Below are 25640 nucleotides of genomic sequence, written 5' to 3'. Positions count from 1 at the left end.
GCTCTTAGCAGAGCCGTAGCTCGTAGCAGAACCGTAGCTCGTAGCAGAACCGTAGCTCGTAGCAGAACCGTAGGTCTTAGCAGAACCGTAGCTCTGTTCATGATGTTGGTGAACAGTAGCTGCAGGGTTCAAACACAAACACAATAGTACAAAATTAAAACCACCCAGTGTTCAACGTCAATATTGCTTTGCTTATCATCTATCAGCAATTTTTTCCCATCGCCACATATTTTTTTTTAAGCTTAATTTAACTTTTATTTAACTAGGCAAGTCAGTTAAAGAACAAATTCTTATTTACAATGACGGCCTAGGAACAGTGGGTTAACTGCCTTGTTCAGAGGCAGAAGGACAGATTTTGACCTTGTCAGCTCAGGGATTCAGTCCACCAACCTTTCGGTTACTGGTCCAACACTCTAACCTCTAGGCTACCTTTCGCCGCGGTTCAAGTACACGACAAAAAGATGTCCGCCCAGAAAATCGATATCCCATATCAAATCCTTCCCATGGGAATCACTTACGCTCCATAACCATCAGAAATGTTTCGACTTTCTCATACAACATTGGACGTCTCTCATAACATCCTTTCAATCTTTAATAACCTATTTTAGGAGTAGGTTGAGAAGGCAGACACTGCAGCGAGAGCGTGAGGAAGCCTTGAGAACTGGTAATGTAGAATGGGGCTAAGTCCTCCGAGGAAAAGTAACACACTATGGATTGCCCTGAATGAAAGGAGGACAGGGTGAAACAGTGAAGGCCAGTAAAAAGAGAGAAAGACCGTTAGATGGCTTGAGACACCTCTCTCTCACACTCTCTATATATTTTCACACATTGCTGGGGGAAAAGGAGAGAGGAGGGTAGTGTAAGATTTCAGATAAGGGTGGTGGCTGTCAGATAAGGGTACAAGTCTGGCCTCTACGATACGGAGACACACACACACACACACACACACACACACACACACACACACACACACACACACACACACACACACACACACACACACACACACACACACACACACACTTACTGATTCCGTTCCACTTGTAGTACCAGTTCAAGGTTGTTGGAGGACAGCCCAATTTCCCCTCTGTCTGGATACTGGTCCTGTAAATGGAAGACAAACCACGATGAGAGGACAGAACTGGTTAATGTTACACTACCCACGATGAGAGGACAGAACTGGATAATGTTACACTACCCACGATGAGAGGACAGAACTGGATAATGTTACACTACCCACGATGAGAGGACAGAACTGGATAATGTTACACTACCCACGATGAGAGGACAGAACTGGATAATGTTACACTACCCACGATGAGAGGACAGAACTGGTTAATGTTACACTACCCACGATGAGAGGACAGAACTGGATAATGTTACACTACCCACGATGAGAGGACAGAACTGGATAATGTTACACTACCCACGATGAGAGGACAGAACTGGTTAATGTTACACTACCCACGATGAGAGGACAGAACTGGATAATGTTACACTACCCACGATGAGAGGACAGAACTGGATAATGTTACACTACCCACGATGAGAGGACAGAACTGGATAATGTTACACTACCCACGATGAGAGGACAGAACTGGATAATGTTACACTACCCACGATGAGAGGACAGAACTGGTTAATGTTACACTACCCACGATGAGAGGACAGAACTGGATAATGTTACACTACCCACGATGAGAGGACAGAACTGGATAATGTTACACTACCCACGATGAGAGGACAGAACTGGTTAATGTTACACTACCCACGATGAGAGGACAGAACTGGATAATGTTACACTACCCACGATGAGAGGACAGAACTGGATAATGTTACACTATTCATATTTGTGATTGAAAAAACATTTCCTGCATACATTGTATTGTCAGGACATCATTTTGAGTTAACAAAAGGTGTAATTAACAGACTGTAATAATCATCAATAATGGCAGCAGCTTTATTTCTACAACAGTTCTACTTCTCAATGAGAAGGAAGGATGTGGTGATACTATAGAAAGGTGGACAGATTGCCATGTACCATAAATGGTAGAATAAATCTGTCAACATACTGTGGGATGCAGACGCCTAACAAGTAACTTAGTTCTGCTATGCAGATTTTTTTTCATCAATGATCAATTTGGACAAATCAGGGTTTCGCAGGTGCTCACATATTTCCATTTTTTGGGAAGTGGAGGGGACATTTTGGCCGAGAGACGTGACTAAATCTGGCTGAGAGTTTCTGTTAAGAGGGGTGAAGACTTCCCGAGTCTTGTTAGTATATTTTCTAACACGTCGTCGTCCCCTCTCCCAGGATATAATTGAGCATCTGATGCAATTACGCTAGATTTTAGTTCTGGGTGTCCAAGATTAACATAGGTGTCAAATGAAATTAAGGGGATGGATAGCCTACGATGCAATGCAGATACACACCACCACACTGCATACCACACATTAAAAACCACACAAAAATCACTAAAAGCAAAGAGAGAGACACACTGCACCAACCAATACATTATGCTTTTACCGACCGACTGTAAGCTTCACTATGCTGTGCCTGCCAACCAACCATACAACACCTTACAAATCCAACTCATGGTTTTTAGTGAAAAGACACTGTAAGCCCCATATAATCATTGGCTCTTCATATTGGGTCTATTGGGTTTTCAGGCACTGGCTCTATAAGAAATAGGTATGTGTTGGCGGTAGGCAACGCTGGGTTTACTGATAGACACAACACCCTGTGTGCGAGGTGGAAACGGCCTTTTCATGTAATGTGCAGAACCTTTCCAAGGAAATGCTCCAGCAGTGAGGATGAGAACGTGCCAGAGCCTGAGACACTCATGTAACCTGCACCCTATTCCCTACATAGTGCACTACTTTTACACCAGACCACTATGGGCCCTGGTGTAAAAGTAGTGCACTAAATAGGGAATATGGTGCCATACAAGTGATGATTCAATATTCCCACCTGTCCTTGTTATAGATGGATAGGAAGAGGGATGTTACAGATGTAGTATGAAGGACAGAAAAAAACAGACGGAAAATATATTAATGGATGAATGGAAGGACAGACGGACAGACAGAGAGAGAAACAGACAGACAGACAGACAGTAAGGCGGGGAGAGAGAGAGGGAGAGAGACAGAGAGAGAGGGGGGAGGGGGGAGAGGCAGAGAGACAAATGGACATACAGACAGAAAGACAGAGACACAATGGACACAGACTTATTACGTCTCAAATAGTTCAGCCTAACGACTCTCCATCTGAATACAGCCATCTCTACATCTGAATACAGCCATCTCTACATCTGAATACGGCCATCTGTACATCTGAATACAGCCATCTGTACATCTGAATACAGACATCTGTACATCTGAATACAGCCATCTGTACATCTGAATACAGACATCTGTACATCTGAATACAGCCATCTGTACATCTGAATACAGCCATCTGTACATCTGAATACAGCCATCTGTACATCTGAATACGGACATCTGTACATCTGAATACAGCCATCTCTACATCTGAATACAGCCATCTCTACATCTGAATACGGACATCTGTACATCTGAATACAGCCATCTGTACATCTGAATACAGACATCTCTACATCTGAATACAGCCATCTGTACATCTGAATACAGCCATCTCTACATCTGAATACAGCCATCTGTACATCTGAATACAGCCATCTCTACATCTGAATACAGCCATCTCTACATCTGAATACAGCCATCTCTACATCTGAATACAGCCATCTCTACATCTGAATACAGCCATCTCTACATCTGAATACAGCCATCTGTACATCTGAATACAGCCATCTGTACATCTGAATACAGCCATCTGTACATCTGAATACGGCCATCTGTACATCTGAATACAGCCATCTCTCCATCTGAATACAGCCATCTCTCCATCTGAATACAGCCATCTGTACATCTGAATACAGCCATCTGTACATCTGAATACAGCCATCTCTCCATCTGAATACAGGCATCTCTACATCGGAATACGGCCATCTCGCCATCTGAATACAACCATCTCTACATCTGAATACAGCCATCTCTACATCTGAATACAGCCATCTGTACATCTGAATACAGCCATCTCTACATCTGAATACAGCCATCTCTACATCTGAATACAGCCATCTGTACATCTGAATACGGCCATCTTTACATCTGAATACATTCTCTTATCAGGGCCCATATTCACCCTCCCTTCCATTCCATGTTCTGTAGCACTCCTTCCTAGAACAGCATCCGACGTCACTAGTCAAACCCATTCACCCCTATCTATGGATGACACACGCTCAGTGCATGTTCTCATACAATGTTTGTTTTGTTTTTCCCTCAGCTGAAAAACCATGCCAACATCCTTAGCATTACGAGGACAGGAGACAGCTTGGACTGTGTTTAGCATAAAGGGAGAGAGCATGAGTTACACAGACCAGCAATGAAATGGGAAGAAGAGTGATGAGAGTAGGAGCATGATGATAGAAAGAGAGAGATGGGGGAGAGAGAGAGAGAGAGAGAGAGAGATGAGGAGAGAGAGAGTGAGCGAGAGAGAGAGAGAGAGAGAGAGAGAGAGAGAGAGAGATGGGGAGAGAGAGAGAGATGGGGAGAGAGAGAGAGATGGGGAGAGAGAGAGAGAGATGGGGAGAGAGAGAGAGATGGGGAGAGAGAAAGAGATGGGGAGAGAGCTGGGGAGAGAGAGAGAGGTGGGGAGAGAGAGAGAGAGAGAGAGAGAGAGAGAGAGAGAGAGAGAGAGATGGAGAGAGAGAGAGAGATGGAGAGAGAGAGATAGGGAGAGAGAGAGAGAAATGGGGAGACAATGTACTGAGCAAATGTCAAAATGGCTTTTTACCACATTAATGTACGACAGACCACGTACTCACCCTGCACACCCTAACTGACAAACAAACAAACCAAAACAAAGGCAAAGTCTTTTCTTCTTCTTTTGACTCAATTTGGCATGATGGTCTGCTATACAAATGGATAGACAGTGGTGTTGGGGGGAAAAACATACAAAATTAAATAATCCATGTACACAAACAACAAGCGTGCAGTTAAAATTGGCAAAAAACACAAACATTTCTTTACACAGGGCTGTTGGGTGAGACAGTTTGAGCCCTACCCTCTTCAACATATATCTCAACGAATTGGCGAGGGCACTAGAACAGTCTGCAGCACCCGGCCTCACCCTACTAGAATTTGTAGTCAAATGACAGACCTGGACCCTGACAGTAAATCTCAGTAAGACAAAAATAACGGTGTTCCAAAAAAGGTCCAGTTGCCAGGACCACAAATACAAATTCCATCTAGACACCATTTCCCTAGAGCACACAAAAAACTATACCTATCTCTGCTTAATCATCAGCAACACAGGTAACTTCCACAAAGCTGTGAACGATCTGAGACAAGGCAAGAAGGGCCTTCTACGCCATCACAATTAGACCCAAACAAATCATGAGAAAACAAAAAGATAATTACTTGATACTTTGGAAAGAATTACCAAAAAAACAGACAAGAAAAGGTCAACCAGTGAAGAACAAACACCATTGTAAATACAACCCATATTTATGCTTATTTATTTTCCCTTTTGTACTTTTACCATTTGCACATCGTTACAACACTGTATATATACATAATATGACATTTGTAATGTCTTTATTCTTTATTCTTTTTAAACTTCTGTGAGTGGAATGTTTACTGTTCATATTTATTGTTTATTTCACTTTTGGATATTATCTACTTCACTTACTTTGGCAATGTTAACATATGTTTCCCATGCCAATAAAGCCCCTTGAATTGAATTCAATTGAGATCATTGGTCTACATACTGAGGGAGTCTGAGTTAATTGGTCTACATACTGAGAGAGTTAGAGATCACTGGTCTACATACTGAGAGAGTCAGAGAGATCACTGGTCTACATACTGAGAGAGTTAGAGATCACTGGTCTACATACTGAGAGAGTTAGAGATCACTGGTCTACATACTGAGAGAGTTAGAGATCACTGGTCTACATACTGAGAGAGTTAGAGATCATTGGTCTACACACAGAGAGAGTCAGAGAGATCACTGGTCTACATACTGAGAGAGTCAGAGATCACTGGTCTACATACTGAGAGAGTCAGAGAGATCACTGGTCTACATACTGAGAGAGTCAGAGATCATTGGTCTACATACTGAGAGAGTCAGATAGATCACTGGTCTACATACTGAGAGAGTCAGAGAGATCACTGGTCTACATACGGAGAGAGTCAGAGAGATCACTGGTCTACACACAGAGAGAGTCAGAGATCACTGGTCTACACACTGAGAGAGTCAGAGAGATCACTGGTCTACACACAGAGAGAGTCAGTGAGATCACTGGTCTACATACTGAGAGAGTCAGAGATCACTGGTCTACATACTGAGAGAGTCAGAGAGATCACTGGTCTACATACTGAGAGAGTTAGAGATCACTGGTCTACATACTGAGAGAGTCAGATAGATCACTGGTCTACATACTGAGAGAGTCAGAGATCACTGGTCTACATACTGAGAGAGTCAGAGATCACTGGTCTACATACTGAGAGAGTCAGAGAGATCACTGGTCTACATACTGAGAGAGTTAGATATGATGAACAGTAACAGGTCCATATAGACCAGACCAGAATGAGGAACAGGTCCATATAGATCTCTCTCTCGGGGAGGCAGACATCACCACCTCTCTCTCTCGGGGAGGCAGACATCACCACCTCTCTCTCTCGGGGAGGCAGACATCACCACCTCTCTCTCCCGGGGAGGCAGACATCACCACCTCTCTCTCTCTCTCTCTCTCTCTCTCTCTCTCTCTCTCTCTCTCTCATATTCAGGCATCACCACCACCACCTCTCTCTCTCTCTTTCACACACATTAAATGGATCAAAGCCTAGCTAATACATTACGCCAGAAAATGATGATGAGTAAGATCTTCATGCAGGCTCTCTGAACTGAAATGTGATTATTATATAAAGGTTTTTACCAGTTTGATATTATGGACAGATGCGATGTTAGTTCAGCTACAATCGTGTTGTGTCAGATTAAAGACTACTGACTACGAGTAATGAATAAAGATTGCGCTGTTAGCGTTATTATTTTTTTAAAGGTGTTGAAAGGAGAGATGGAGGGTTTTCTCTCTGTAATTCTGTTGTCCATCTCTGTGATATATTATTGTGGAATTCAGATTTAAAAGTGGAACAGATGAACAATACATCAACAACAGGTATCTGCCAGTAACCCTGCATTTTCAAAAGTTGTACACAGCATTTGACTTGCTTATCTGTGTGAGGGAGGAAGACCAGGCTGAGAGGAATAGTCATCTGTGTGAGGGAGGAAGACCAGACCATGGGGAATAGTTATCTGTGTGAGGGAGGAAGACCAGACCAGGGGAATAGTTATCTGTGTGAGGGAGGAAGACCAGACCAGGGGAATAGTTATCTGTGTGAGGGAGGAAGACCAGGCTGAGAGGAATAGTCATCTGTGTGAGGGAGGAAGACCAGACCAGGGGAATAGTTATCTGTGTGAGGGAGGAAGACCAGACCAGGGGAATAGTTATCTGTGTGAGGGAGGAAGACCAGACCATGGGGAATAGTCATCTGTGTGAGGGAGGAAGACCAGACCAGGGGAATAGTTATCTGTGTGAGGGAGGAAGACCAGACCAGGGGAATAGTTATCTGTGTGAGGGAGGAAGACCAGACCAGGGGAACAGTTATCTGTGTGAGGGAGGAAGACCAGACCATGGGGAATAGTTATCTGTGTGAGGGAGGAAGACCAGACCATGGGGAATAGTTATCTGTGTGAGGGAGGAAGACCAGACCAGGGGAACAGTTATCTGTGTGAGGGAGGAAGACCAGACCATGGGGAATAGTTATCTGTGTGAGGGAGGAAGACCAGACCATGGGGAATAGTCATCTGTGTGAGGGAGGAAGACCAGACCAGGGGAATAGTTATCTGTGTGAGGGAGGAAGACTAGGATTAGTTGAGGGGAGCCGTCTCCAGTGCAATTTCCCCCTATCAGTCAGTCAGGCAGCGGAGAGCAAGAGCGAGAGCGAGAGAGAGAGAGAGCGAGAGCGAGAGCGCGAGAGAGAGAGAGAGAGAGAGAGAGAGAGAGAGGGTGAGAAGGTAAGAATGGATGGGTTTTTGAGTCTGCAATCACTTATGAGCCCTGAGAGGCTGGCGTTGGGTGCTAAGAGGGGTGAGTAGGTGAGGGAGAGGAAAGAGAGAAGGGAGGTGGTGGAGTGGGGGTGAAGAGGATTGAGAATGAGGGAGGGGAAGTTGAGAGGCAGCGTTCTGAATCAACGCTTCCAGTAGAGACACCGGTGCATGCGTGCGTGTGTGTGTGCGTGTGTGTGTGTGCGTGCGTGTGCGTGTGGCTAAATGACACGAAGAGGCTCTATAATTAATCTACGTCAAGAGTGTGTCAGAGCGTCTAAAATTAAACAACGCTTCTCTGATAGGCACGGGGGGGGGTGGAGAGGTACGGGGTGAGACAGGGTTAGTCATTACCCCCCACCCTTCTCCCTCCGCTGTAGAAAAGAGGGGTGTCACCGCTACCCGAAGATGTGGCGGCTGACAGGTATTTCCATAACATGATAAATTGAAACCATTTTTGGCTTTAGGAACGCTGCCATAAAGTTGGCTATAGGGGCTGCGAAATGTCCTCAGTTAAAAGTCGGAGCATTCCTTGAATCAAACAGTACGTTGTTGATGAAGTGGGACTCTGCTTTTCTTTAAAACATTTTCCAACGTTTTACCAAAAACTGGGAAAATGTCAGCTTACATTCACATCATGAAATTATTTCTTACCTAAAAGAAACCCTTTGCATCAGTACTTTTTATAAGATACATGAATGAAAATCCAAAATTGTTTGCATAGTCAACTTACACACAGCTCTGACACACACACTTACCCCACCAGAAATGTCACCGGGGGTCTTTTCACAGTCCCCAAATCCAGAACAAATTCAAGAAAGCGTATAGTATTATATAGAGCCATTATTGTATGGAACTCCATTTCATTTCATATTGCTCAAATAAACCACAAATATGGTTTAAAAAAACAGATACAGCAATCTTACGGCACAGCGCCTCTCCGCTATATGACCTAGATAGTTTGTGTGTATGTATTGATATGTAGGCTACGTGTGCCTTTTGTACATTTGTTTTTACATGTATGTAGTTCTGTCCTTGAGCTGTTCTTGTCTATTAATGTTCTGTGTTATGTCATGTTTCATGTTTTGTGTGGACCCCAGGAAGAGTAGCTGCTGCTTTCACAACAGCTAATGGGGATCCTAATACAATACCCCGAAATAGCAAATACCAGTCTACTTCTGTTCTGCTTATATTTCCATAATGTTCGTCAGTCGAGGGATGACGTGGCATTGACACTGTCCCTGCTGTGTCAGACAGGCTATCCAGGGTAATAGGATGCATCTGCACCACTCCTCTCTCGTCTCTCCTTCCTGTCTCTCTCTGTCGTCGTGGTGATTCATGTGTCCCCAATATATAGGGCTCTTAGAAGAGTGGGAATAATATGAGACAAACAACAACAATAAAGTCTCTTTAAATCATGCCAAACACATTCAAGTCGAAACAGATTCTGAGCATCTCAAAATGGAAGTTAAAATGATTACACGGTCGACGGTTTTTGGTTTGAGGCGCCAAAAAATTAAAAAAAACACTATGTTGTTGCTGCTATTGATTTTGATTTTCCTCCCTTTCTTTCCTCCCTCCGGTGGGAGAGAGAGAGAGAAAGAGAGAGAGAGAAATAATGTACTGAGAGATTCATCAATAAAGGCGACGTCGAACGCTCAGATGGCTTTTTGTCCAACACCTGAGGTCGGCGCTTCCTCTTTAGCTTGGCAGGAAAACTGGGTCGTTCATCTGTATATGCAATGAATATTAATTTTTCCCACCTCGTAAAACAAATGTGACGGCCAAGGTGTTTCCATGCGGTCCTATCCATTCTCTCATTCAAAGGAGGTTGATATGGATGAGACAAAGGCAGATATCGATATAATCGAGAGAGAAAGGGACATTTAAACAACTTTAGGTACTTAGTTGGTGTGTAGAAAAATGTTTTAATAATTTTTCTGGTGTGTTGGTGGGTGAAAATGAGCGTGTATCACCTCCAGAGTACAAAAGGCCTCGGCCAGGGATGAGGTGCCCTTAGATATAGCCCCCTGCTGGGCTACCGTGCCTGTCTCTACTCTCCCATAGGTTTGGAAGGCCGTCATTGTAAATAAGAGTTTGTTCTTAACTGACTTGCCTAGTTAAATAAAGGTTAAATGAATAGGGTTGGGTCCCACGATCGCAACCCCATAGTAACCCCACAGTAAGTAGATAGGGCTAATTGGCAGAATTGACAGCCAGCTAGTCATCTACCTTGCATATTTTAGTTTTAGGTTGTTTATTACGATTCACCTATAGCCAGCTGATGATTATGAAGTTAAACAAATGTTTATGTAGTTATCTTGTTATATGGATTGTCATTAGCCTGACTGGCTGATAGCTACACTGACAGATAGAGATATCTACACTAACAGACTGCGCCACGACAGGCTCTCAGTGCTTCCTCCCGTAGCCGCCTTCCTCTGGATGGATATCATCCTGGCTGTTGGGTCCGTGTATCATCCAAACGTTTATTTGTATCATTGCTAATACCTGGTTCTATTGACATGTTTTACCAGGGTTGACAGTGTCCTTGCAGGCTGTGTAGTAGCCAATATAGCCGTGGATCATGATGAGTGATAGCTTAGCTAGCCAGCTAACCTGGGCAGCTTGCTAAATAACTATGGATCATGACGAGTGATAGCTTAGCTAGCCAGCTAACCTGGGCAGCTTGCTAAATAACCATGGATCATGATGAGTGATGGATAATGCCGACTGATAGCTTAGCTAGCCAGCTAACTTGGGCAGCTTGATAAATAACCATGGATAATGCCGATTGATAGCTTGCTAAATAACCATGGATCATGATGAGTGATGGATAATGCCGATTGATAGCTTAGCTAGCCAGCTAACCTGGGCAGCTTGCTAAATAACTATGGATCATGACGAGTGATAGCTTAGCTAGCCAGCTAACCTGGGCAGCTTGCTAAATAACTATGGATCATGACGAGTGATAGCTTAGCTAGCCAGCTAACCTGGGCAGCTTGCTAAATAACCATGGATCATGATGAGTGATGGATAATGCCGATTGATAGCTTAGCTAGCCAGCTAACTTGGGCAGCTTGATAAATAACCATGGATAATGCCGATTGATAGCTTGCTAAATAACCATGGATCATGATGAGTGATGGATAATGCCGATTGATAGCTTAGCTAGCCAGCTAACCTGGGCAGCTTGCTAAATAACCATGGATCATGACGAGTGATAGCTTAGCTAGCCAGCTAACCTGGGCAGCTTGATAAATAACCATGGATCATGACGAGTGATAGCTTAGCTATCCAGCTAACCTGGGCAGCTTGATAAATAACCATGGATAATGACGAGTGATAGCTTAGCGAGCCAGCTAACCTGGGCAGCTTGATTAGGACCAGTGATACCTAGATTATGGCTTCTGTCAATTTTACATTTACATTTTAGTCATTTAGCAGATGCTCTTGTCCAGAGTGACTTCAAGCAATTAGGGTTAAGTGCCTTGCTCAAGGGCACATCGACAGACTTTTTGTCAGCTTGGGGATTCGAACCAGCGGTTGCTGGCCCTACCTCTTAACCGCTACGCTACGTGCTGCCCCTCATCCACCCGAGCCATGTAATTGTCTGCTAGCTACTGCACTAGCTAATTAGCATTCTTGCTAGTAGACAAGTAGGGTCATTATCTATGCTAATGTTCTATGTTTACATTACGTTAAATACGTTGCAAGCTAATCCATATCATGTAAAAACGAGTTGTCTCTTTGGTAACGTTAACTAGCTTAGCTATCTTGCTAGCTGCTTTCGTTAACCACATTTCTATGTAGCTAAATAATACAATACACAAATGGACAGTCTAAATTGCTTTACTGTCAATAATGCAATACTAAACTAAATCATCCAGGAATGTCCATCATAGATGAGCAGTCGACGTGTTGATGACACAATTTACTCTAAAAGGTCAAAGTTAATGCAGTAGCACGGGAATGTGCAGTGATTCTCAAATGTAAACATCTATACGTCCTCCACACTCTCGTCCTAATAAGAACGTACTCGATAGAATGACCTCGAAGGATGCACTCGGAGCATGGGAGTGTGTAGCACGCTAATATGCATATTGAGAAACACCCAGTGAGTCAGTCAGAAAGCTATTTTGTTGTGCTCTTCTTCACAAATAAAATCACACGGTATTTGAATTCAGGAGTTGTGGACCACGTTAAAGTTATAGGTCCGTTAAGGGAAGCTGTTTGACATGCCAACCTAGCTCAAATAAAAATCACTCCCCTCAAGGGCCAAATGTATAGGCTATAATTATTTCGCTGGCCACCTCTGCATCAAATGAATTCACACACTAAGAGTTTAAGCTATAACTGCCGATTCAGTGAGAGAGTAAAATGTGTTTCTTTCCGCACAATATTAGCATAACACATTATACTCTATTACACTCTATTATGCTCATTATGCTTTATTATATACTCTATTACCCTCTATTACCCTCTATTACACTCTATTATGCTCATTATGCTCTATTATATACTCTATTACCCTCTATTACCCTCATTATGCTCTAGTACGCTCTAGTATGCTCTAGTATCCTCTATGATGCTCTAGTATACTCTATTATGCTCTGTGATGCTCTAGTATACTATAGTATGCTCTATGATGCTCTAGTATACTCTATTATGCTCTATGATGCTCTATGATGCTCTATTATGCTCTAGTATACTCTATTATGCTACATCATGCTACATTATACTCTATTATGCTCTATTATCCTCTATTATGCTCTATTATACTCCATTATACTCCATTATACTCCATTATACTCCATTATACTCCATTATGCTCCATTATGCTCCATTATGCTGTATTATGCTGTATTATGCTGTATTATGCTGTATTATAGTCTATCGCTCTAATACGCTCTATTACGCTGTATTATGCTCTATTATCCTCTATTATACTCCATTATTCTCCATTATGCTGTATTATGCTGTATTATACTCTATTACACTCTATTATGCTCTATTATGCTGTATAACACTCTATTACTCTATTATACTCTATTACGCTGTATTACACTCTATTACTCTATTATACTCTATTACGCTCTATTACGCTGTATTACACCTCTAATACGCTCCATTACGCTCCATTACACTATTACACTATTACGCTCTATTACACTATTACACTATTACGCTCTATTACACTATTACACTCTATTACGCTCTATTATGCTGTATTACGCTCTATTATGCTGTATAACACTCTATTATACTCTATTATGCTCTATTACGCTCTATTATGCTGTATTACACTCTATTACTCTATTATACTCTATTACGCTCTATTACGCTATATTACACCTCTATTACGCTCCATTACACTATTACACTATTACGCTCTATTACACTATTACACTCTATTACACTATTACGCTCTATTACGCTGTATTACACTATTACGCTCTATTACACTCTATTACACTATTACGCCACATTATGCTGTATTATGCTCTATTACGCGCTATTACGCTCTATTATGCTGTATTACACTCTATTACGCTCTATTACACTATTACACTCTATTATGCTGTATTACGCTCTATTACGTGCTATTACGCTCTATTACACTCTATTACGCTCTATTTCGCTCTATTTCGCTCTATTACGCTATTACACTATTACACTATTACACTATTACGCTCTATTATTCATGGTATTGATGGACACTCAATTCATCCTTTCAAAGATTTGACACCATCAACCAATGCTGCACTAGAATGTAATTAGGCCTATTGCGTATTTTCCGACCTTCTTGACCATTCTGAGTGACAAAATATATTGTTCAATAAAATATGTCTGTCTGTGAGAAGAATTCCTTGCTGCTCTCTTCGTTAACTGGACTTTGACTTGTGTGGATTGTTTTATTCCATTAACTTAAAATATGATGAACGTCATTGTTCAATGTTCATTCGTCATTCAAAATACTCAAGAAGATTGGATAATACACTAGACACCTAATGCCATTTTACAGCAGTGCTGGCTAATTGTGTCAAATACTCACTTAAAACCACATTCGCTCGAGTTAATGGAATAAATAAATATATTTAGTGTGAGACAATCCATACGAGTCAAACACAAAGTTTTACCAAGAGAGCAGACATTCTTCTCATGGAAAGACAAACTTGGCTTCATCGGTTGCTGGGAGCATACGGTGAGGGAAAAAAAGTATTTGATCCCCTGCTGATTTTGTACGTTTGCCCAATGACAAAGAAATTATCAGTCTATAATTTTAATGGTAGGTTTATTTTAACAGTGAGAGACAGAACAACAAAAAAATCCTGAAAAACGCATGTCAAATATGTTATAAATTGATTTGCATTTTAATGAGGGAAATAAGTATTTGACCCCCTCTCAATCAGAAAGATTTCTGGCTCCCAGGTGTCTTTTATACAGGTAACAAACTGAGATTAGGAGCACACTCTTAAAGGGAGTGCTCCTAATCTCAGTTTGTTACCTGTATAAAAGACACCTGTCCACTGAAGCAATCAATCAATCAAGATTCCAAACTCTCCACAATGGCCAAGATCATAGAGCTCTCCAAGGATGTCAGGGACAAGATTGTAGACCTACACAAGGCTGGAATGGGCTACAAGACCATCGCCAAGCAGCTTGGTGAGAAGGTGACAACATTTGGTGCGATTATTCGCAAATGGAAGAAACACAAAAGAACTGTCTCCCTCGGCCTGGGGCTCCATGCAAGGTCTCACCTCGTGGAGTTGCAATGATCATGAGAACGGTGAGGAATCAGCCCAGAACTACACGGGAGGATCTTGTCAATGATCTCAGTCACTAAGAAAACAATTGGTAACACACTACGCCGTGAAGGAATGTAATCCTGCAGCGCCCGCAAGGTCTCCCCTGCTCAAGAAAGCACATATACATGCCCGTCTGAAGTTTGCCAATGAACATCTGAATGATTCAGAGGACAACTGCATGAAAGTGTTGTGGTCAGATGAGACTTAACTCATCAACTCAACTCGCCGTGTTTGGAGGAGGAGGAATGCTGCCTATGACCCCAAGAACACCATCCCCACCGTCAAACATGGAGGTGGAAACATTCTGGTTTGGGGGTGTTTTTCTGCTAAGGGGACAGGACAACTTCACCGCATCAAAGGGACGATGGACGGGGCCATGTACCGTCAAATCTTGGGTGAGAACCTCATTCCCTCAGCCAGGGCATTGAAAATGGGTCGTGGATGGGTATTCCAGCATGACAATGACCCAAAACACACGGCCAAGGCAACAAAGGAGTGGCTCAAGAAGAAGCACATTAAGGTCCTGGAGTGGCCTAGCCAGTCTCCAGACCTTAATCCCATAGAAAATCTGTGGAGGGAGCTGAAGGTTCGAGTTGCCAAACGTCAGCCTCGAAACCATAATGACTTGGAGAAGATCTGCAAAGAGGAGTGGGACAAAATCCCTCCTGAGATGTGTGCAAACTTGGTGGCCAACTACAAGAAACGTCTGACCTCTGTGATTGCCAACAAGGGTTTTGCCACCAAGTACTAAGTCATGTTTTGCAGAGGGGTCAAATACTTATTTCCCTCATTAAAATGCAAATCATATTATAACATTTTTTACATGCGTTTTTCTGGATTTATTTGTTGTTATTCTGTCTCTCACTGTTCAAATAAACCTACCATTAAAATTATAGACTGATCATTTCTTTGTAAGTGGGCAAACGTACAAAATCAACTGGGGATCAAATACTTTTTTCCCCCACTGTATTTTATCGAACAATCTCACAGCGTAATTCTCTTTTTTAGAAGAACGAGAGTCCTTCTTAACTCTTCTAATTGCTACCGGGGTCATAAGAGAAGAGAAAAATCACCCCCTCCCACAAAAAGCAGTGAATAATAACTACAGCATCCGGTGTTACAGAAAGTCCAAGATGATCATCAAGGACCTCAGCCACCAGTTATAACAGAAAGTCCAAGATGATCATCAAGGACCTCAGCCACCCGTTATAACAGAAAGTCCAAGATGATCATCAAGGACCTCAGCCATCCGTTGTAACAGGAAGGACAAGATGATCATCAAGGACCTCAGCCACCAGTTATAACAGGAAGTCCAAGATGATCATCAAGGACCTCAGCCACCCGTTATAACAGGAAGTCCAAGATGATCATCAAGGACCTCAGCCACCCGTTATAACAGAAAGTCCAAGATGATCATCAAGGACCTCAGCCACACGTTATAACAGGAAGTCCAAGATGATCATCAAGGACCTCAGCCACCAGTTATAACAGGAAGTCCAAGATGATCATCAAGGACCTCAGCCACCCGTTATAACAGGAAGTACAAGATGATCATCAAGGACCTCAGCCACCCGTTATAACAGGAAGTCCAAGATGATCATCAAGGACCTCAGCCACCCGTTATAACAGGAAGTCCAAGATGATCATCAAGGACCTCAGCTACCCGTTATAACAGGAAGTCCAAGATGATCATCAAGGACCTCAGCCATCCGTTGTAACAGGAAGGACAAGATGATCATCAAGGACCTCAGCCACCAGTTATAACAGGAAGTCCAAGATGATCATCAAGGACCTCAGCCACCCGTTATAACAGGAAGTCCAAGATGATCATCAAGGACCTCAGCCACCCGTTATAACAGGAAGTCCAAGATGATCATCAAGGACCCTCAGCCACCCGTTATAACAGGAAGGACAAGATGATCATCAAGGACCTCAGCCACCCGTTATAACAGGAAGTCCAAGATGATCATCAAGGACCTCAGCTACCCGTTATAACAGGAAGTCCAAGATGATCATCAAGGACCTCAGCCATCCGTTGTAACAGGAAGGACAAGATGATCATCAAGGACCTCAGCCACCCGTTATAACAGGAAGGACAAGATGATCATCAAGGACCTCAGCCACCCGTTATAACAGGAAGGACAAGATGATCATCAAGGACCTCAGCTACCCGTTATAACAGGAAGGACAAGATGATCATCAAGGACCTCAGCCACCCGTTGTAACAGGAAGGACAAGATGATCATCAAGGACCTCAGCCACCAGTTATAACAGGAAGTCCAAGATGATCATCAAGGACCTCAGCCACCCGTTATAACAGGAAGTCCAAGATGATCATCAAGGACCTCAGCCACCCGTTATAACAGGAAGTCCAAGATGATCATCAAGGACCCTCAGCCACCCGTTATAACAGGAAGTCCAAGATGATCATCAAGGACCTCAGCCACCAGTTATAACAGGAAGTCCAAGATGATCATCAAGGACCTCAGCCACCAGTTATAACAGGAAGTCCAAGATGATCATCAAGGACCTCAGCCACCCGTTATAACAGGAAGGACAAGATGATCATCAAGGACCTCAGCTACCCAAGCCACGGCCTGTTCACCCCAGTACCATCTAGAAGGCAGAGACAGTACAGGTGCATCAAAGCTGAAAAACAGCTTCTATCTCCAGGCCATCAGACTATTAAATAGTCACCACTAGCCGGCATCCACCCAGTACCCTGCCCTGAACTTAGTCACTGTTACTAGCCAGCCTCCACCCAGTACCCTGCCCTGAACTTAGTCACTGTTACTAGCCAGCATCCACCCAGTACCCTGCCCTGAACTTAGTTACTGTTACTAGCCAGCCTCCACCCAGTACCCTGCCCTGAACTTAGTCACTGTTACTAGCCAGCATCCACCCAGTACCCTGCCCTGAACTTAGTCACTGTTACTAGCCAGCCTCCACCCAGTACCCTGCCCTGAACTTAGTCACTGTTACTAGCCGGACTCCACCCAGAACTTAGTTACTGTTACTAGCCGGCTACCACCCGGTACTCTACCCTGCACCTTAGAGACTGCTGCCATATGTACATAGTCAACTCAATATTATGAAGGTGTTTTTAATGTTTTGTACACTCAGTGTACATATACATATCTATATTTATATTCCGGACTCTGACATTGCTCTTTCTGATATGTTTTAATTTCTTTATTTTTTTTAAAATGTACTGTTAGATATTACCACACTGTTGGAGCTAGAAACACAAGCATTTCGCTACACCTGCGATTACATCTGTTAAAAATGTGTACGCGACCAATACAATTGCATTTGATCATTAGTGGCAAGAGAGACATGCCAAGACACAAAGAGGAAGGGGGAGCGAGAGAACAGAGCAGTGAAAAGGAGAGAGAGAGAGGAAGAAAGAGAAAAAGAGTGACGTCTATATTCCATTTTCCACACAGAACCAATCCCCAAAAAAGCCACAGCCGAAAGATAAGGAACACAAACCTGCAAAACGACACAAATAAAGAGCCTTTCTCCTTTCTACATCACCCACACTGGTTGTGTGTTGTGGTATCTATCTTTCAGTTCCATAGAAAAGTTCTGCTAAGTGTACTACTTTTCCCCGGCAATTTAAAACAAAATGTCAAAGTGGCTCCCTCTCTTCTGTTAATAATATGCACCGGCATCGCATCTCATTCAGCTGTGAAGTGTTTGGAAATGGACACGGATGGATGCACGACTGTTGACAGATAAAGAGAAGAAAGAGAAGAGATTCTCCTCATTCGTTTGCTTGGTTTCTTTTATCTAGGTTAAGTGCCTCTCTCTGTCTGTTGTGTTTACTCCCATGAATATTCACCTGAAACAGACGAGAGGAGAGGCAGGAAGAATCAACCACTTGACTTCAGTAAAAGGACACAATCAAACACATCAAATTAATGCTACAGTATACAATATAACTACTGATGAATAATAATATGCATTGAAGGACCACCATTTATGATATCTACAGTACCTTCACAAAGTATTCATAAAACATTTTGTTGTGTTATACAAAGTGAGATTAAAACGGGGCGGCAGGTAGCCTAGCTGTTAGAGCGTTGGACTAACAACCGAAAGGTTGCTGGATCGAATCCCCGAGCTGACAAGATAAAAATCTGTTGTTCTGCCCCTGAACAAGGCAGTTTAACCCACTGTTTCTAGGCTGATTGTAAATAAGAGTTTGTTCTTAACTGATATGAAAAAAATATACAACTTCTTTTAACAATCAATGCAAACTACTCTGTGGTGTGGAAGTACAATTCTAACATTAGTACAAAATTAAGGAAAAATAAAAAACATTAATATATCTTGATTAGATAAGTATTCAACCCCCTGAGTCAATACATGTTAGAATCACCTTTGGCAGTGGTTACAGCTGTGAGTCTGGGTAAGTCTCTAAAAGCTTTGCACACCTGGATTGTACAATATTTGCACATTATTCTTTACAAAATTCTTCAAGCTCTGTCAAGTTGGTTGTTGATCATTGCTAGACAGCCATAGATTTTCAAGATGATTTAAGTCAAAACTGTCACTAGGCCACTCAGGAACATTCAATGTGGTCTTTGGCAAGCAACTCCAGTGTATATTTGGCATTGTGTTTTAGGTTATTGTCCTGCTGAAAGGTGAGTTAGTCGCCAAGTATCTGTTGGAAAGCAGAGTGAAGCAGGTTTTCTTCTAGGACAGGTGTACTCAACTCTCAATCTACGAGGTCCGGAGCCTGCTAGTTTTCTGTTCTACCTGGTAATTAATTGAGCACACCCGGTGTCCCAGGTCTAAGTCAGTCCCTGATTAGAGGGGAACAATGAAAAAATGCAATGGAACTGGCTTCGAAGTCCAGAGTTGAGTTTGAGAGCTCTAGGATTTTACCTTAGCTCTAATCCGTTTCTTTTTATTCATTAAAAAAAACTCTGAGTCCTTGCCGATGACAAGCATACCCATAACATGATACAGCCACCACCATGCTTGAAAATATGAAGAATGGTACTCAGTGATGTGTTGTGTTGGACTTGCCCAAAACATACCACTTTGTATTCAGGACATAAAGTGAATTTCTTTGCCACATCTTTTTTTTTTTTTTTTACAGTTTTACTTTAGTGCCTTGTTACAAACAAGATGCATGTTTTGGAATATTTGTTTTCTGTACAGGATTCCTTATTTTCACTCAGTCAATTAGGTTAGTATTGTGGAGTAACTACTTTATTGTATCGAATGCTTATCCCTCCAAATGGTCCATTGTAGCAACTAGCGAGCACTACAGAGCACTGCATTAAAAATGACACAGCAGACAATGCTACACCCCTGGCAGGGTATAGATAGATACTCTACTCCCAGACATACATAATCGATTCACTCTAAGGAAATGGAGAGCCACTCTACCAAGCCATCCACACTCAGCTGACACATTATCCTGTCTTGTCTAATGGCTTTGGGTTGTGTGAATGCTTGGCCCGTATTCCTAAAGCGTCTCAGAATAGGAATGCTGATCTAGGATCGAGTCCCCCTGTCCAGCCATTATAATCTAAAAAGCCACATTGATCCTAGACCAGCACTTTGAGACACTTTATTAACATGGGCCCAGCCTCTCTGCATTATTTTCTGGTTCTGTCGTTGCTATCAAAAATGTCACTGTTAAAGAAGGCCATTGAGACCACCCACCCTGCGTTTCCATGTACCTGAACCAGTGGTGCAGTTCAGAATGAGAGCCCTCTGGTGCAGCGCAGAATGAGAGCCCTCTGGTGCAGCTCAGAATGAGAGCCCTCTGGTGCAGCTCAGAATGAGAGCCCTCTGGTGCAGCTCAGAATGAGAGCCCTCTGGTGCAGCTCAGAATGAGAGCCCTCTGGTGCAGCTCAGAATGTGAGCCCTCTGGTGCAGCTCAGAATGTGAGCCCTCTGGTGCAGCTCAGAATGTGAGCCCTCTGGTGCAGCTCAGAATGAGAGCCCTCTGGTGCAGCTCAGAATGAGAGCCCTCTGGTGCAGCTCAGAATGAGAGCCCTCTGGTGCAGCTCAGAATGAGAGCCCTCTGGTGCAGCTCAGAATGAGAGACCTCTGGTGCAGCTCAGAATGAGAGCCCTCTGGTGCAGCTCAGAATAAGAGCCCTCTGGTGCAGCTCAGAATAAGAGCCTTCTGGTGGATTGTGAAGTGGATACTGTAGGTGTTGAATCCATGAGGAGAGAAAGAGCGAGAGAAGGGGCCAGGCACATCAGATTAGAGACTCTCTCTCTCTCTTTCCTCCTCTCTCTTGCTCTCGATCCCTCTATCCCTCCTCCACTGAACGAGTTCACAGTTGAGCCTCTCCTACTTTCATCTCTAAATGACTCGCCCGAGGGGTGTAAGGCGAGAGAGAGGAGAGCTGGCTGAGTTCTGGGGGGGGGGGGCACAACTAACACCCCCAAGGGGTGGAGAGGGGGATTGATCTAGCACCTACCGGTAATAAGGAGTGGCGGTTAAGGCAAGGCGTCGTGTTATCGCAGAGTGGCAGGTTAAATTCCCAGGTGCTGACAGACACTCACTGAAAGAGGCAAGGAGCTGGGTGCTAGGGCTACTGCTGGATTGACCTGATTTAGTCTCTCTCTCTCTCTCTCTCTCTCTCTCTCTCTCTCTCTCTCTCTCTCTCTCTCTCTCTCTCTCTCTCTCTCTCTCTCTCTCTCTCTCTCTCTCTCTCTCTCTCTCTCTCTCTCAAACAAACAAACAAACAAACAAACAAACAAGGTTACTGACCAATCTAATTGCACTTGAGTAGATGTCCGACCAGCACAATCTGGCAAGACAGGGAAAAAGGGAAAAGTGTTCTGGGTAGGGGGGTAGGGAGAGACAGAAAGACAGAGAGCGAGAGATAGAGTATGTTTCCTTGGCTTCCGCCCCTTGGCCTCACTCTCTTTCTCTTTCACTCCTACCATGTGGTTTGGCTCTGAATGACAGTGATTCTAAGTGAGTTACCAACCATGGGAAGGGTTCGGGCTGCATGGAAACGAGGAGGAAGGCTTTTAAAGAGACACACGTCCACATGTCAAACGTTCTGAGAAAACCACTGACGTAGACTCGTGCAAGTATTTTTCTTTCTTTTCCCAAGAAGAGACAAATCAATACAGGGACCTGTCTTAGAGAAGTCCTTCATAACACACCCTCATCTTCAGGGAAGTCGATTGGTATACACAAGACACAACCACACAGCAACCCACTGAGGAAATCTACTTTCCTCTTAAACGACGAGGCTGTCCGTGCGCCCACTGGTGCTCCCTCTGATGAGGCACTATGACAAATGGTCATGTCTGAGCAGGGTACACGCGGAGAAGGCCAGATTTGAGATGTGCCCTCCGAACGGTACTTCTCATTCAACGCTTGTTGCCGTGAGATGGGATGGGGGGGAGGGAGAGAGAGACAGAAGAGAGATAGGAGGAGTGAGAGAAATAGCAAGAGGGAAAGAGTAGTGTAAAGGGGAAAGTTGTTGAAAGGAAAAGGGCATTTGAAAAGAATACAGCGAGAGAGACTGCTTCCACGTACATCAAGAGCAAGCCGACGGACACAACACAACGGGTGGTGTGATGATGGGAGCAGCCCAGGTATAAAGGCTGTGTGATGATGAGAGCAGTCCAGGTATAAAGGCTGTGTGATGATGGGAGCAGACCAGGTATAAAGGCTGTGTGATGATGGGAGCAGCCCAGGTATAAAGGCTGTGTGATGATGGGAGCAGCCCAGGTATAAAGGCTGTGTGATGATGATGGGAGCAGTCCAGGTATAAAGGCTGTGTGTGATGATGGGAGCAGTCCAGGTATAAAGGCTGTGTGATGATGATGGGAGAAGTCCAGGTATAAAGGCTGTGTGTGATGATGGGAGCAGTCCAGGTATAAAGGCTGTGTGATGATGGGAGCAGTCCAGGTATAAAGGCTGTGTGTGATGATGGGAGCAGTCCAGGTATAAAGGCTGTGTGTGATGATGGGAGCAGTCCAGGTATAAAGGCTGTGTGATGATGATGGGAGCAGTCCAGGTATAAAGGCTGTGTGATGATGATGGGAGCAGTCCAGGTATAAAGGCTGTGTGATGATGAGAGCAGTCCAGGTATAAAGGCTGTGTGATGATGATGGGAGCAGTCCAGGTATAAAGGCTGTGTGATGATGATGGGAGCAGACCAGGTATAAAGGCTGTGTGATGATGAGAGCAGTCCAGGTATAAAGGCTGTGTGTGATGATGGGAGCAGTCCAGGTATAAAGGCTGTGTGATGATGGGAGCAGACCAGGTATAAAGGCTGTGTGATGATGATGGGAGCAGTCCAGGTATAAAGGCTGTGTGGATGATGGGAGCAGTCCAGGTATAAAGGCTGTGTGATGATGATGGGAGCAGTCCAGGTATAAAGGCTGTGTGATGATGATGGGAGCAGTCCAGGTATAAAGGCTGTGTGATGATGATGGAGCAGTCCAGGTATAAAGGCTGTGTGATGATGATGGGAGCAGCCCAGGTATAAAGGCTGTGTGTGATGATGGGAGCAGCCCAGGTATAAAGGCTGTGTGATGATGATGGGAGCAGTCCAGGTATAAAGGCTGTGTGATGATGATGGGAGCAGTCCAGGTATAAAGGCTGTGTGATGATGATGGGAGCAGCCCAGGTATAAAGGCTGTGTGATGATGATGGGAGCAGCCCAGGTATAAAGGCTGTGTGATGATGTGGAGCAGCCCAGGTATAAAGGCTGTGTGATGATGATGGGAGCAGCCCAGGTATAAAGGCTGTGTGATGATGGGAGCAGTCCAGGTATAAAGGCTGTGTGATGATGGGAGCAGTCCAGGTATAAAGGCTGTGTGATGATGATGGGAGCAGTCCAGGTATAAAGGCTGTGTGATGATGGGAGCAGTCCAGGTATAAAGGCTGTGTGATGATGGGAGCAGTCCAGGTATAAAGGCTGTGTGATGATGATGGGAGCAGACCAGGTATAAAGGCTGTGTGATGATGGGAGCAGCCCAGGTATAAAGGCTGTGTGATGATGATGGGAGCAGCCCAGGTATAAAGGCTGTGTGTGATGATGGGAGCAGACCAGGTATAAAGGCTGTGTGATGATGATGGGAGCAGTCCAGGTATAAAGGCTGTGTGATGATAATGGGAGCAGACCAGGTATAAAGGCTGTGTGATGATGGGAGCAGTCCAGGTATAAAGGCTGTGTGATGATGATGGGACCAGTCCAGGTATAAAGGCTGTGTGTGATGATGGACGCAGGTGCTGCAGTGTACTAATTAAAAATGATCAGAAACACACACACTCTCACTCACTCACTCACTCACTCACTCACTCACTCACTCACTCACTCACTCACTCACACACACAAACACCCCTCCCCCCCAGGTAAATGAGGAAAGCTCCACTCCAGCCAGCCCTCCCCTCCTCTTAGTTCCTGTGGCCTTGGACATGTCATTGGCTTGATTGTGAATGTGTGTTGTGGTATTTGAGCTGGGCCCACTCAGTGAGAATGTGTCATCCTCAGTCAGCCACAGTACAAATCGCTAACAGTAGGATGTAATACCGTATTAACTAACAGTAGGACGTAATACCGTATTAACTAACAGTAGGACGTAATACCGTATTAACTAACAGTAGGACGTAATACCGTATTAACTAACAGTAGGACGTAATACCGTATTAACTAACAGTAGGACGTAATACCGTATTAACTAACAGTAGGACGTAATACCGTATTAACTAACAGTAGGACGTAATACCGTATTAACTAACAGTAGGACGTAATACCGTATTAACTAACAGTAGGACGTAATACCGTATTAACTAACAGTAGGACGTAATACCGTATTAACTAACAGTAGGACGTAATACCGTATTAACTAACAGTAGGACGTAATACCGTATTAACTAACAGTAGGACGTAATACCGTATTAACTAACAGTAGGACGTAATACCGTATTAACTAACAGTAGGACGTAATACCGTATTAACTAACAGTAGGACGTAATACCGTATTAACTAACAGTAGGACGTAATACCGTATTAACTAACAGTAGGACGTAATACCGTATTAACTAACAGTAGGACGTAATACCGTATTAACTAACAGTAGGACGTAATACCGTATTAACTAACAGTAGGACGTAATACCGTATTAACTAACAGTAGGACGTAATACCGTATTAACTAACAGTAGGATGTAATACCGTATTAACTAACAGTAGGACGTAATACCGTATTAACTAACAGTAGGACGTAATACCGTATTAACTAACAGTAGGACGTAATACCGTATTAACTAACAGTAGGACGTAATACCGTATTAACTAACAGTAGGACGTAATACCGTATTAACTAACAGTAGGACGTAATACCGTATTAACTAACAGTAGGACGTAATACCGTATTAACTAACAGTAGGACGTAATACCGTATTAACTAACAGTAGGACGTAATACCGTATTAACTAACAGTAGGACGTAATACCGTATTAACTAACAGTAGGACGTAATACCGTATTAACTAACAGTAGGACGTAATACCGTATTAACTAACAGTAGGACGTAATACCGTATTAACTAACAGTAGGACGTAATACCGTATTAACTAACAGTAGGACGTAATACCGTATTAACTAACAGTAGGACGTAATACCGTATTAACTAACAGTAGGACGT

General features: G+C 43.5%; 1 protein-coding gene across 2 annotated transcripts in view; it reads right to left on the bottom strand.

Moving 5' to 3' along the window:
* adam19a (ADAM metallopeptidase domain 19a) overlaps nt 1-25640 on the bottom strand; it is a 246765-nt gene that overhangs the window by 154246 nt on the left and 66879 nt on the right. For both annotated transcript variants that reach the window (XM_045721474.1, XM_045721473.1), the window contains exon 3: nt 1028-1104. In XM_045721474.1, the coding sequence (XP_045577430.1) occupies nt 1028-1104 (77 nt within the window). The remainder of the gene's footprint in view (nt 1-1027; nt 1105-25640) is intronic.

Source organism: Salmo salar, chromosome ssa07 (assembly GCF_905237065.1).
Source record: "Salmo salar chromosome ssa07, Ssal_v3.1, whole genome shotgun sequence".
In the NCBI taxonomy this organism is placed as follows: domain Eukaryota; kingdom Metazoa; phylum Chordata; class Actinopteri; order Salmoniformes; family Salmonidae; genus Salmo; species Salmo salar.
Note: the sequence above shows the minus strand (reverse complement) of the source record. Positions and strands in the feature narration are given on the sequence as shown.